Source organism: Pan paniscus, chromosome 4 (genome assembly GCF_029289425.2).
Source record: "Pan paniscus chromosome 4, NHGRI_mPanPan1-v2.0_pri, whole genome shotgun sequence".
NCBI lineage: Eukaryota > Metazoa > Chordata > Mammalia > Primates > Hominidae > Pan > Pan paniscus.
In genome coordinates, this window is record NC_073253.2 from 109,656,178 (window position 1) to 109,671,759 (window position 15,582).

Consider the following 15,582-nt stretch of genomic DNA (forward strand, 5'->3'; position numbering starts at 1 on the left):
GTAATCTCTGATTTCTTTGGGCAGTGTTTTGTAATTTTCATCACAGAGATCTTTCATCTTCTTGTTTGGTTGTATTCCTAGGTATTTTATTCTTTTTGTGGTTATTATGAATGGGATTGTGTTCTTGATTTGTCTCTCAACTTGAATGCTATTGGTGTATAGGAATGCTACTGGTTTTTATAGAGTGATTTTGTTTTCTGAAACTTTGCTGAGGTTGTTTATTAAATCATTGAACTTTTGTGCAGAGACTATGGAGTTTTCTAAGTATAAAATCATATCACCTGCAAACAGGGATAGTTTTAATTCCTCTCTTCCTATTGGGATTCCTTTTATTTCTTTCTCTTACATGATCGCTCTAGCTAAGACTTCCAGTACTATGTTGAATAGGAGTGGTAAGAGAGGACATCTTTGTTTTGTGCCAGTTTTCTAAGGGAATGCTTCCAGCTTTAGCCTATTCAGCATGATGTTGGCTGTGGGTTTGTCATAGATTGCTCTTATTATTTTAAAGTATGTTCCCTCAATGTCTAGTTTGTTGAGGGGTTTTAACGTAATGGCCTGTTGAGTTTTACCAAAAGCCTTTTCTGCACGTATTGGTGAGATTGTGTGTGTTCAGGGTAGTATGGCCATAGATCTTTTCTGCATCTATTGAGATGATCATGTGATTTCTGTTTTTACTTCTGTTTATGTGATGAATCATGTTTAATAATTTACATATGTTGAACCAACCTTGCATCCCAGAGATAAAGCGTATTTGATTGTGTTAGATTAGCTTTTTGATATGCTGCTGGATTCTGGTTGCTAGTATTTTGTTGAGATTTTTTGCATCAACGTTCATCAAGGATATTTACCTGAAGTTTTATTTTTTTGTTGTGTCTCTGCCAGGTTTTGGTATCAGGTTGATGCTAGCCTCCTGGAATGTGATAGGGAGAAGTCCCTTCTCAATCTTTTGGAATAGCTTCAGTAGGAATGGTATCAGCTCTTACTTATATTAATATATCTGATAGAATTTGGCTATGAATTCCTCTGGTTCTGTGCTTTTTCTGATTGATAGGCTTTTTATTACTGATTCCATTTTGGAACTTGTTATTGGTCTGTTGAGGTATTTCATTTCTTCTGGGTTCGATCTTGGGAGATTGTATGTTTCCAGGAATTTTTCTATTTCCTCTTAAGTTTTCTAGCCTGTGTGCATAGAGATGTACATAGTAGCCTTTGAGGGGTTTTTTTTTTTTTTTGTATTTCTATGTGGTTGGTGGTAATGTCCCCTTTGTCATTTCTGATTGTGATTGTTTGGATCTTCTCTATTTTCTTTATTAGTCTAGCTAGTGGTCTATCTATTTATTCTTGCAAATAGCCAACTCCTTGACTGTTGATCTTTTATATGGTTTTCTGCTTCTCAATTTCCTTCAGTTCAGCTTGGATTTTGGTTATTTCTTGTCTTCTATTAGCTTTTGGGTTGGTTTGCTCTTGTTTCTCTAGTTTCCCTAGGTTGATGTTAGGTTTTAAATTTGAGATCTTTCTAACTTTTTCACATGGGCATTTAGTGCTATAAACTTTTCTCTTAACACTGCTTTAGCTGTGAGCCAGACAATTTGGTATGCTATAAGATCTTTATGTCCAGTGCACTCATTGTCTCCATTACCATGACAGTCCCCCAATTTAGGTGACGAGGTACAACAACCAATCAAATGCAGTAGAGCTTCCTAACTTTTATCCTTCCTTCCACAACTGCCCCTCTTCACCCTGTTTTCCCCAGAGCAGTATGGGTGAGCCCTTCAGGCTATAAATCAGATCACATCATTCCTCTGCCTAATACCCTTCAATGGGTTCCCACTGGGCTTTGATTGAAATCCTGTCTGGATACCATGGGTCAACAAAGGCCTGCTTATCTGGTCCCAGTTAGTCTCTTCAAACTTATTTCCAGACTGATCTCCTTTCATGCTGCCCCTTGATCATTAAGTTTCAGCCACTCTGATGTTCCTTCATTTCTTTATGCATGCTAAGCTTTTATAAAGCCCAGGGCCTTTACATGTGCTGTTTCCTGTGCCTAGAATATTATTCCTCTGGTTGTTTACATGACTGGCTTTTCTCTTAATCCAGATCTTGCATCAAATGGTACTTATCCAGAGGTTTTTCCTGATGACCACATCTACTGTCATCTCTAATGCATTATTCTCTATTTCATCTCTTGTTTCTTTCCTTCATAACAATGTCCAAAAGCGTAATTACTTTATTCGATTTCTTTACGTCTGCTTTCTTGACTATGTTTTTTTCTTTCTTTTTTTTTTTTTTCCTAGCAAAAGTTAGTTTCAATGGGCAGACTCTCTGTTCATCATAAATGCTGCTGTATGGCTGGTATGTAGACCAATACCTGGCACATAGTATTTAGTACACTGGATAAGTAAATGAATAAACAAGCAACATTGAGGGTGAAGATTATGTAGATAATACAAGTAAATATTTTTCCTCAATTTCAGCATTAAAATATATGCTATGACTAAAAAAAAAATTTCAGGTATTAAGACCTTTGATAGTAAAAAAACAACTATGTAAAAGAACATTTTTGTGAGGAAGTTACCAAAGAGGAAAGTTATCTGGACTCTATGGAACTGCAAAATTATGCTGCTGCAATGACTTATTATTTAGGTGAATGTGTCGTACATTCACTTGCATTATGCTTTGGTATTCTCAGCTTCCACAAGCACATTTAATTGATATTAGGACCTATCCAGTGATTAGGATAGTCACTGTTAACTAAGAAATAACAAGGAAGTTTATTTATCAAGCATTTCTTATCCTCCACTAGGTAGACACGGAATCTCACTAACAAGTAGGGGAGACAGTCTTATTAAGAAGTCTTTTATTGTCCTTTATGTGACAGCATCAATAAGAAGCACATATGAGGATCATGGTGGAACAAAGGAGGGAGTTTCCAGATTTTTACAGGGCATCTACTACATGCTAGAGGAGCTGACGTGGAGTTTGGTCTTGAAGGAATACAAATTTGCTAGATGGAGGCTTTCCAGGCCATGGGACAGAATGTACGAAGACCCAGAAGCATGATTAGGTTGGTATGTTCTGGAATCTCCAACCATAGGGAGATGTAAGTAGAATAGTAGGCAGTGAAGTTGGAGAGATAGGCAAAACCAGATTGCAGAATGGCTTGTGTGCTATGGGTATAGATTAGATTTTACCCATCAGGCCATGGTGGGCCTTTGAATGGTGTTAATCTTGAATTAAATTTTAAAAAGGTCATTAGACAATGGAAGATAGGAGGAATATGGTAATGGAGAGTGAAGGATCAGACTACCCAGGGAAGTATAGAGTGAGAGAAAAGTCAGAGATGGACTCCGGTAGTGTGATGGTTAATATTGTGGGGACACATCCAGACCATACCAAGTAGGGACACAGAATGGAGAGAAAGACAGTGAGATCCTTAAGAGTGGCAGCAGATGGAAAAAGCAACATGTCACAGAAGCCAAGGAAAGAGATCCTTCTTAGGGAAGCAGGAATGACAGGACAAATGAGACAAAAATTAAGATGGGAGGATCAGATTTCATAATGAAGTTATCTTTAGTGACCTTAGCAAGGGTAGTCTTGGTAGGTTAATGGGAGCAAGATCTGCCTGGAAGTTGTTTGAGAATGAATAAGTGAGAAAACAAACACAACCGAGAGTAGGCATGGAGCCAGCCTTGGTTCTCTTTGGGTGTTTTGTTTTTAGTGAACAGTAGAAGTTTGACTTTGTAGACTCTGCTGAGAGAAAAGAGGCACAGGAACTAGACTGTAGGCTATTGATGCAGGAGAACTGGATTTTGGTGAAACATTGCTTTAGACACATGAAGCAAAAGGGAAGGGAAATAAGGAGGAAAGGGTGTGGCTGTAGGTAAGATTGTGGCTAATGTATCAAATAGAGGGTATTTCCTCTGATACTGTGGGGAAAGTGCATGCTGAGAGAAAGGCGAACAATGGTGGCCCTCGAGGAAAACAACCCATGGTGGATGTGGGAATGATCACAAGGTGACTCTGAGGGTTCAGCTGAGCTTGAAGGCACAGGTGGGTGGTGGCCATAGGCCACCTGCAGCAGCCTGGATATCAGGTTCCAGATTGAGAGTTTACCTGGACGGGATCACCTAAAGGTAAAGGGTGATGCTGCTGAGAATGGCAGTAGGATTATGGTTGAAGGAGTGAGACTCAATAGAGAGAACCAGCCTAGTTAGGGAAGTGAGCAGAGGAGTAGTGAAAAGGGCCTGAATAAAAGAGAGTAGAGTGAGGTGAGAGGAACAAGTGCATTGGGGAGAATGGAAGGAGGGCCAGTCCTAGAAGGAGGAGGCTTATTTGTAAGCAGTATATTGGAGTGATACATTCAGACTGACATTTCTTTACTAGATAAATACCTTGGAAGGTATTTATCCTGAGTTTGTATTGTTGTCCAAAACATTATGGGGAATAACTTTATTGGAACTCAGCTGGGACTTTGCCACACAGCTTTTGACTATTTGGAGTCTTGGTGATTCTTAGCCCGTTTGGAAGTGGATTTGATTTTTGCACACTGCCAGGTCATTCAGGGTCAAGTTTGGTAAAGAAAGTAGACAATCAAGCTGGATAATAACATTTTTGGTAAGAATGCAAATGTGGATTTAAAGAACAGTACTATTTTATTTATGTGACTTGTAATAGTCCCTGATAGTAATTTCCAAAGGCAGCAATGACAGTATCTTTGGAATATATATAGCTTCTCAAAACAAAGGTCTTCCTAATACGTGGGACTCTCAGCATTGAAGCATGGCTGGCATCCCTGGCTTCTGGGCCCTAAGTGTCAGTATCCCTTGCAAGTCCTTGTGGCAGTCAGAAAAGCCATCACACATTTCCAAATGCTTCTGGTTGTCTCTAGACTGCCAGGGCCTGGAGGACTTGTTTACAGAGAGCCAGGGAAGAGAGGAAGATACTCTTTTCTGTCCCTTTTACTCTTTATCTATATATCTATTTATTTACTTTGCTTTCTCGCTGGTTTTTTCTTCTTAAAAAATTTTGTTTGTTTTCATTGATTGTGGGGTAAGGAATGACAGAAACAGGAGGAAAAAGGGAACTTTATTAAATAAAGATTGAAAGTAAATGAATAATCCAAGGGAAGGCTATGGACGAATAGAAGAAAAGAGACAGAAAATAGAGTAGTCGTGGGGAAACTGGAAGAAATGTTTCTGCCACATTTGTCTGTGGTCTCTTGTGATTTTCTCTGAAGCCAAGAATAAGATTTCCTGTAAGAACGCTCATGTGTTGTTGCATTATAGGGTATAACTGATTGCAGAGGCACCCTAAATAGATTTCACTGAGAATATAGTTAGAATTGTGTAAGGCTTTAAATCCAGACTGAAAGAGGAAAACAACTTGTTATAAGGCGAGTCCATTTCGACTTCATCTGAGGGGGTTTTCATGACTGATAGGCTCAAGCCTCTGTTTTAAAATGATGTTGTTTACGTGATTGTCCAGGAACTTTGAACTTCAAAACAGTTTTAGCTCCTGAGTACCAAGTTTTTAATTTAATTTGTACAAAATGAATACCAATACCCTTTACTAAAAATAGTATACCTGGCTAGCATTTAAAAGTTATAACCTTTAGCTTGCCATGATTGCTAAAAGTCATCTGTTTTGTGTTTTTAAAATCTGCGCTAACACTTGTGGACCATTCATGCCATACTGAAGCTGATTTTCTACTTTATTTTTTCAGTTGTTCATGGTGGACAATGGAGCAGATGACTGGAGAATAGCCATGACTTATGAGCGTATTTTCTTCATCTGCTTGGAAATACTGGTGTGTGCTATTCATCCCATACCTGGGAATTATACATTCACATGGACGGCCCGGCTTGCCTTCTCCTATGCCCCATCCACAACCACCGCTGATGTGGATATTATTTTATCTATACCAATGTTCTTAAGACTCTATCTGATTGCCAGAGTCATGCTTTTACATAGCAAACTTTTCACTGATGCCTCCTCTAGAAGCATTGGAGCACTTAATAAGATAAACTTCAATACACGTTTTGTTATGAAGACTTTAATGACTATATGCCCAGGAACTGTACTCTTGGTTTTTAGTATCTCATTATGGATAATTGCCGCATGGACTGTCCGAGCTTGTGAAAGGTAAGTTTGTTTCTTTTCCTGAGAACATAATTTACCATGTGATATCTTCACAAGTAAGAAAAAAAAAATTTTAGACATGAGACGTGTAGTGGCTCACTCTTAAAAATTTTGGATTTTCTGACAGGCTTCTTTGAAATGACTGTGACAAAGCTTTTCTGAAGATTTTTTCATAGAGCAAATGCCTTCATGCTTGTGTGTTTTCTTTCTAATTTGATCAGTTTTCAGTAGAGGGCTGCCTTTATAATTTTGTGCCAAAATTTGGAGACCTAGAAATTGTACAGGACACTTTTATTGGAAATGTGAGTTTAATGGTAATATTGAGTCATTTCTGTGCCTGATTGCTTATGAGCATTGTTTGTTGATGAGACAGAAATCCTGTGAAACAGTGTTGATGCAAAATGCCTGGGCTTTAGGGGATATCTTAAAGCGGTTTGTTGGTTTTAGTGCCTGTATATGATAGTTTTCAAATGATTACTTGATAAGGAGGTTATGGGTATACATATTAGTTTGTACTGAACTTTCAAGAATTAGTAAGAACAGGCAATGTGTATTTGTTTTAATGTCTGCAGCGCTCTGGTGGTCTAGACCTAGGCATATATTCTCAGATTTCAGGAGTGGCTCAGTGATCTTAATCAGTTATACGTTAATAATGTTAACTTTGCCATTTAAGAAAAATAGACTTATGACATAAGCAGGAATAGTTGTCTCATAATGGGCTACGGAGTACCCTCACATGACCTTGGTTAAGAAAATTCAAGTTGAAATTAACAGTAGAGACATAGGAATGATTTAGACATTTCTAGGAGTGTTGAAAGTTCAGATGTTAGTCTTTGTAGTTTTTTTTTTTTTTTTTTTTTTTTTGAGACGGAGTCTCGCTCTGTCGCCCAGGCTAGAATGCAGTGGCCCGATCTCGGCTCACTGCAAGCTCTGCCTCCCAGGTTCACACCATTCTCCTGCCTCAGCCTCCCGAGTAGCTGGGACTACAGGTGCCTGCCACCACACCTGGCTAATTTTTTGTATTTTTAGTAGAGACGGGGTTTCACCGTGTTAGCCGGGATGATCTCAATCTCCTGACCTCGTAATCTGCCTGCCTCAGCCTCCCAAAGTGCTGGGATTACAGGCGTGAACCACCGCACCAGGCTGAATATTTTTTTTTTTAATTTGGCTTTTGAAAGTCAAGGTTATACACTCAGATAGTTCAAGGAAGAAAAACAGCTATATGAGAGTTGCTGAAAAAAAAAAAAAAAAGGGTAGTGAACCCTGACCACCCCCCAGCCCATTCCAGCTTTCCAGAAGCATTCACTTTAAATCTGTTTAGCCATTCTCTTGGTAACTGCTTTTTATAGTTTTGTATTTTAAATACAAAAATAAATTGTATTTTAAATACAATTGCTTATGTTGCTGCATCTAGATTTTTTGTTGTTGTTTTGGAGCTATCTATTAACTTCCTTCTGTGGAAGTCAGTTTGTTTTTTTTTTCCCCGTATATAAACATACCCCTTTCACAACTTCACTCCTCCCCAAAAAAGTGATTTTTATCTCCCTATCTCCCAGTAAGATATATAAACCCTAAAATCTATATTCTATGTTTACATTGTTATTACTGTATAAACTGCATTTGTAGCTGAACAAGATAATATATCGTAATCATTTTTCCTTTCCTGCACAATTTTTTATTTTTTCTGGAAGAAATAGTTGCCTCATTTTTTATTTGCTTAGTTTTCTGTATACTTATCACTAAATCATCTCTAAATTCTCTCACATTATATAAATACCTTTTACTCTTTTCAAATATATTAAGCAATTTATCAACTTCACCTTGAAGAAATGACTCTTGGAACATTCTGACTTGCATCTCTATCATGTTGGGAACTTTCTTTGCCTTTTTTGTATGCTCAGTAGACCCTTTCTTGAACCCCATTTCACCCTCTTTCTTCGTTCTTTATTTTGGTAGAATCCATCTTCCAGTAGTTTTGAAGCAAAGGTAGTGTATAAGAGAGATATTTTTGAGATCTTGCAGATATGGGAGTCTTTAGTCTTCTCTCATGCTTAACTGGTAATCAGCTGGATATAAAACTCTAGATTGGAAATCACTTTACTTCAGAATATTGAAGGGTCCATTTTCTTCTGGTATTCAGGGTCTAGCAGTCTGATGCCATGCTCCTTTTTTATTTATTTATTTTGTTTCTGGAGGCTTCTAGTATTGGTATTCTAAAATTACACAAGGATGTAATTTAATGCATCCTTGTAAAATACAAGGATGTATTTTAATCCATGGTACTGGGAACTTGGTGGACCTGTTCAATCTCGAAATTCATGTCCTTCAATTTTTGGAGATTTTTCTGAATTCTTTAATGATTTTTGTTCCTATTTTCTGTTGTGTAGATAATGGCCCTCCTATATTATTCCCTAATTTTCTTATTCTTTGTTTATAGTTTTCCATTTGTTTTTGCTCTATATATGGAAGATAACCTCAAATTTATCTTTCACACTTTCTATTGGGATTTTATTTCTTCTGTATTGTGTATTAATTTCCAGTGTCTAATTTTTGATCCCTGAATGCCTTTTTTTTAATAGCATCATGCTTTTCTTTCATAGAAACTTCTCTCTGGAGATGTTAATTATGGCTTTTTGAAATTTTTCTCTTTGCATTTTGTTTCCCCAAAGATGCATTTTTCTTTTGTTTTGGCTTCTGTTTTAGGAGCTTTTCATACATACTTCAAATTTGTCAGCTGCAGGTTTTATTAAAGGGTGATTTGAGTGGGGGACATAGAACAGCAATTTCAATATCTTTACATATTTTGTGTCTTCTCTGACCATCTGACCAGTGCATCGGAAGTCTTTTCTGCTCTTCTGCCATGAAAGCAGAAGCCTGAGGTGACAGCGTCTTGGGAATTGAAACACAGGGCAAAGAAGAGGTCTCAACAGTTACTATGCAAGCATTTGCTTGTTCTCCTGGTATCAGTACAGTAGCTTGCTCTCTCCAGTGTCTGATGCCCTGCAGTAGGTCCACAGACCTTGTGTTGTACTGTCTCCAGATAATAGATTTTCAGACTTCTGCCAGGTTGCGAAAGAACAGTTAGTGTTTCTACAAAGCAGAAGAGGACATCTGTGTGTCTAACTGCCTCTATGCCTTTTTTGAACCTGTCCTCCCTTTCGAAGCTCTATGGTTATCCCCACATGCAGAAGTACTGGTGCCAACAGTGCCTAAGTCATGGGTGAGGGGTTTGGTTCTCAGTGCATGTGCGGTTGCCTCTTGGTTTTTCACCACTGTTGCCACAGAATTCTGCATTCTCATGTCAGGTAAGTCAGTGGCCACCTGTCGACTGGCTTTCTAGCTTTTTTTTTTTTTTTTAACTATTCTTCTGTCATTCATTCTTGTTGTCCTTATGGGTTTACATGCTTTTTTGCTGTCTGCTTGTTTTAGTATTATTTATAATCATTTTAAGGTTGTTAAGGGAAGGAGCTGAGGCCAGCATGTTTGTTGAGCCCACCTGTTTATACCAGAAATTTGGTAGTGACTAGTTTTTAATATCATGTCTCTGAACCTTTTTTTTAGAACTTCTCTGCGTAAATATGCCATTTGAGGGATTAACGTTTTCTTTTTAAGGAAAGGTAGACTCCTTATGGTAATGCTTTGTTTCCTAGCAATCATGGTATTTACAGGCTTATGATATTTTCTGGAGCAGATGTACCTTATGATGGTTGAAGAATAAATATGGAAAACTCTAGTTGACATACCTATTTACTGTATAAAGATAAGCCCTAATTAAAAATTATGCATAACAATGTAACAATGAGGGAAATAGCCAGGTCTGACAATATATACATCCCCACGGGTGGTCTCTAGTGCATCTGCTTCCAAAGGCCAATTAAGAGTGCCTCAAAATTGTGTACATGCCATATATTTTCTTTTCAAAAATAGTTCATCTTAACTGTTTTAACCCATTATCACTAAATACAGAATGCCAAGGCAAGCTGTGCCACATTTGCTTAGCAGCCCCAAGTCTGTGTGTTTTTTAACATGCTCAGATTGTGAGGTGATGTCCATTGCTGTTTTCATGTAAAGAGGCAATAAAAGGTGAAAACTGTTCATTTCATAGCAAGAATGAGAGTGTGTAGCCAGCAGGTACATAAAGGAAACAAATCTGTGACAGAATGGTGGGGAAGGGACAGAGGCCAAAACTCTGGATTGGGACACTGGGATTTAGTCTCAGTTGTGTAATTTAGGGGCTGAGTGACCTCAGGCCAAACATCTCATGTCTTTTTGCCTTAGTTTATTCATTTGCCAACTAAATGGCTTGTTAAGACTTCTTCCCAACGTAACGTTTTATCATTACACGAATGTGTAAAAGAAAAAAAAATTATTAACCAGCATTGTGTTAATAGAAGATTTTCCACATTTGGTTTTTATTAAACTTCCATTTTGCTGCACAAATTCTCCAGATTGTGGTTTGTAAGATACAAAAATAAAAAAAAATTGTTTTTCCATAAATTTGCAATTTGGAACATGATGTCACCAGTATCTTACGCTTCCTTGATAATTATTTTCTGACCCTTTTTTTCCCCCTCTTATATGAAGTTTACAATACTAAATATACCACACAGCTTTTCTATTTATTTGGTTTAGGATTTGGATTTGAATGAATCCTACCAGTTCCATCTTTGGTCCATCCAAGCATCCTCTCCATGTAAAAAGGGGAGATTCACATCTGATAGAAATTTTTATTTTTAGTTAATTAGATATCTAAAAAGAGACTTAGATTTTTGGACTTTTTTAAAAGGAAAGAGCTAGAGAAAAAGAGAAACAGCTTTCTAGAGAAGTTTGCATTAAAAACCTATTCCTGTCCTTCTAGGAGCACAAGATTCAGGATTTCTATAAGTTTCTAGAAGTTGTTCTGTACTAATGGGGAGAGCATCCTATGGGAGGCATTTATTCCTTGTGGTATTATTTTCCCTGGCATATCATGTGCCTCTGAAATTTTTTACCTGTAGGTAATAAAAATTCTCTCTCTCTCTCTCTTTTTGGTGAATGATAGGAGGAAGCAGAGAAGGAAGACTCTAGCATTATTTCTGTGGCCTACATTTGTTAATAAGCAGCTTCCCCAGACCAGACCACAGTAATCTACTCTTTCTCTGGTTATGGTTTGGCTTTGTGTTAAGGTAGGCATCAGTCCTAGGAAGAACACTGTCCTCTGAAGCAGCTGAGAAGTGTGGCCTAGTGCCGCTAAGCGATCTCATGTTCATGGGGTCCCAGGCCAAGGCATTTAATCAGAATGTATTAGGAGAAATTTCAGGAACATTTATGTTTTAGAAGAAACCTGAAACTCAGAGCTTGGGGTCCTGAATATTGGGAATTATCCAATCCTGACTTGTACCTTTTGAGACTTCTCTAGTTTTGTAAAGATAGCTTACATAGGCAGCTATTCACCCCAAAGTGTGTTTTACTAGGCACCGTTTCTGAGCAAGAATAGTAGCTATTTTGCAAGAGGTAGAACTGAATATTGTGGGTCAGTGCTATGTTACACAAAGAAAGGAGTTTTGTTTCTTTTTCACTGTAAGAGTTCTCAGAGCATTTAGTATATGTATATGCATTAGAAATCCTCAAGAGGGAAAAGGAGTATTTATTTGGCCATGCTTTCTGGGAAACATACTTGACATATGACAATACTGAAGTTTTGGAGATAGAAAGAAATTGAACTTTTCTGCACAGTTTGGAAATTCAAAATAATGTTTCTGTGTTCAGTGAAATATTTTCCTTTTTGACATAGGTTTGTAATGCTGTGTTAGGGGGCAAATTGGGGATGGAAAGGAAAAGAGAGAGCAAAGGTGAGTTAGGTATTTAGGTGGTAGTGTTCCCAAGCAGAAAAGCAAACATTGTGATAATATGTAATAAATTGGAGATTCCAGGTAATGTTTGGAATGGAAAAGGGTCATTTGGTTAAAAAAGTGGCCAACTATTGTCCTTTCTTTTCACATTATTTTATCTCTCAGGGCGCTTAAATATGTATTAACTAGGTATCATTTGTTAAGAAGGAACATTTTCTAAAAATGACTTAACAATAATTTGCTCTTTTTGAAAGTAGACAAACTGGAGAAGCATAATGCAACTTTTGAATACCTTTGGATAATCTAAACTGCATTTTAGATGAATAAAGAATAAATTCTCGTGATCACTGAAAACTAATAGATGAAAATAAATTAGGTATTTATTCTCAAATTAGCATAGAGAACCTGAGGAATAGAGACTTCAATTTCAGTTGTGTTTAGAGTCTACTATTCAGTGTCTTAAAAGTATATTTTGTTCTTTCATTAGAATAATCCAGGTAGATTTCACTCTATTTTTTGTCACCCTGTCACTAATACTCTTCTATATTGTATTATTTTGTTTTCGTTTTTAATTTCCTGGAAGATGATTTCTGAAATGCAGTTGAAACATAATTTATTATTATATGGTCTGTTAGAGAAGCACAACCAAGAGGATATAGATATAAATACATGAGAGGGGATTTATTAGAGGAATTGGCTCACAGGATTATGGAGACTGAGAAGTCCCAAGGAGAGGTCATCTGCAAGCTGGAGACAGGGGATGCTGGTATATGTGGCTCAGTCCAAGTCCAAAAGCCTCAGATCCAAGGAAGCCAGTGGTGCAACTCTCAGTCCAAAGCTGAAGGCCTGTGAATCCAAAGAGATGCAGGTGCAAGTCCTAGAGTCCAAAGGCTGGAATGCCTGAAGTTCTGATGTCTAAGGACAGGAGAGGAAGAATGTCCCAGCTCCAGGAGAGAGAGAGAGAGAGGGGGGGGGGGAGAGAGAGGAACTCACCTTTTCTCTACCTTTTTTGTCCTGTCCTAGCCCCCAGCCAGGATGGTGCTCACCCACGTTGAGGGTGGATCTTCCTCACTCAGTTCGCTGACTCACACACCAGTCTCCTTTGGAAACACCCTCACAGACACTCAGAAATAATGCTTTACCAGTTCTCTAGGTATTCCTTAATCTAGTTAAGTTGACACCTAAAATTAACCATCACATATGGTATATTGTGGAATATTACAGTCAAATCATGCCCCATAATAAAACTACATACAACATAAGTTTTATATAAAATAGCTGCTTTTAGCACAAGGATCAGTTATGTCTTCTGACATCAGTAGTATGAAGGAGTTGCTAAGGGAAAGCTCCTGTAGGATGAGAGAATATCTCATTTTGTAACTAGACAGATTTCTAGTCTCTTAGCACTAATTTATAGAGGATATGAGATTTGGGGTCCCACTTTCTCTGTATCCCTATAGAGAATATGTAATTTGGGGTCCCACTTGCATATGGAATATGGGCATTGAATATAATTTTGTACACACTAATTTAAAATGAATACCCTTGTTCCTGAGCACCAATAAAACAAAAAATAGGATGGTAGTTGTTTACATCTAGTACATTAATTTAGCATTGCAGTGGATGTCTTTTAATAACTTAATCTGTTCCTCTAACACCACATGTATTCATTACTTCTCTTTGTAGAACATGCTTTTAAATGAACTTGAAGTTTCAATATGTGATCAACTCTGTATAGAGTTCTTAAATGATCTGGGTTCTAATTTTCAAGTTTTCCATTTCAAAACAGTTTCAGTGTTTTTTATCTGTTTATATAACATAAGCCAGTTGTCATGGAGGAAGGGATGAATGGCATCTGAAAGTTTCACTTGTTCTATTTGTGGTTTTTTATTATTTACATAAGATGAATGTGAAATAGGGAGCCACATATTAGAGTGCTAGCTCATTTTCCTGGTCTGCCAGCCATGATTTTATTTTGTATTTTCAGGAGAGTCACCCAGAGGCCTAGCCTACTCCTTTCCCAGCACTAGCCATTAGAGGTGCCTATTTCCTGATGATTTACTTAAATTTGAAACATGTTACTTGGGATCAAGTTCCTTTAATAGTTGTAAAAGTAGTCATAAAATATGCATTGCAGTGCTGGGAAAACATATCCACCTTGATTTATTACAGAATATTGGATAGTTATTGGATAATGAGATTATTTCCTACCACTTGAATATTCAGCTGTTGCCAAGTAAACTCTAAGCATTTCATCAATGGATTTGTAATTTGTGGTTGACGGCAATGTAATACTTTGTAAACTTATACTTCCAAGTGGGTCTGATTCATACATACAGATATAGCATTTTCAGGCTCATAAATGAGTCACAACTTTAAAATGGGCCCTTTCAAGTTATAAAAGTCGGCAGTTTGAAAGCATTCATCCTGCATCTGTGACTTGCAAAACATCAATGCTAAGTATAATGTTTGCCAAATAAATTGGTCATTAAAGTCTTTTATGGAAAGAAAAACCAGTACTCCCTCAAATTCAATTTTCTCTTCTTTCTTATGTAGATAAGCTTCTTGTTTTGTTTTGTTTTGTTTTTTGTAGTTTTATTTTTTGAGTTGGAGTCTCGCGCTTGTCACTCAGGCTGGAGTGCAGTGGTGCAATCTTGGCTCACTGCAACCTCTGCCTCCTGCGTTCAAGCGATTCTCCTGCCTCAGCCTCCCAAGTAGCTGGGACTACAGGTGCCCACCACCATGCCTGGCTACTTTTTTATGTATTTTTAGTAGAAATGGGGTTTCACCATGTTGGCCAGGCTGGTCTTGAATTCTTGACCTCAGGTGATTTGCCCACTCGGCCTCTCAAAGTGCTGGGATTACAGGTGTGAGCCACCACGCCTGGCCTTGTTTTTATTTTTTAACTCTTTTTGGTCTACCTCCTGAGAGAATAATGAGGAGTAGTATTTGTTGGCAAGGAGCTTTGAGATCCTGGTTTAAAGAATGCAGATTGAAAATACCAGCACTGTTAAATTCACGTAGAAAAAACATGAAAAGCTCAGCAGCTCAGGAATCCAACCTCAATGATCTCATAGTGAGTTCATTATGGTCCTTCTCATCCTGTCATCCATGCTGATGTACAGATTTCATGGAATAGAGGTCCTAAGTGTTTTCTGACTTTGAAAATCCCTGTAATTATCCATATATACATTAGCAGCATGCATGTGTGCACTCCTGGGTAGCATTCTCATGTAATTCAGCTTCAGAACCACTGTGCCAGATAAAAAGAAGGAACATAAAGTCTAAATGTAAACATGCTGACATTCAAGCCATTTTGTCTTTAAGGAAATTAATACATTTCTTAGACATAAATCGGGCTTTGTTGGAGAAAATGCAAGTGCTTCCTCCTTCCTGCTGGATTTTCTGCATTGTATTTTTTTTAATTTTATACTCTTTATTTTAAAATGTTTCCTTAATGTAAGATTGTATTAATACAATCATAGAAATGCAAGAGAAAAGTGCCTTTACATGCCATAAAAAAAGACATTTTATATCTTGCTGAGCTTGGACGGATCTGCCTTCTATTATAATGTTAAGCTTTTATAACCTTAGTCCATGTTAATGGACTTGC

The 15,582-nt window shown here is 37.5% G+C and overlaps 1 protein-coding gene across 4 annotated transcripts in view; it reads left to right on the plus strand.

Annotated features, from left to right (window-relative positions):
* KCNN2 (potassium calcium-activated channel subfamily N member 2) overlaps positions 1 to 15,582 on the plus strand; it is an 827,086-nt gene that overhangs the window by 723,834 nt on the left and 87,670 nt on the right. For 3 of the 4 annotated variants that reach the window (XM_063604594.1, XM_063604595.1, XM_055112545.2), the window contains one exon: positions 5,723 to 6,141. The exons of the other annotated variant lie outside the window; for it this stretch is intronic. In XM_063604594.1, coding sequence (XP_063460664.1) covers positions 5,723 to 6,141 — 419 coding nt within the window. The remainder of the gene's footprint in view (positions 1 to 5,722; positions 6,142 to 15,582) is intronic. 4 annotated transcript variants of the gene reach the window in all.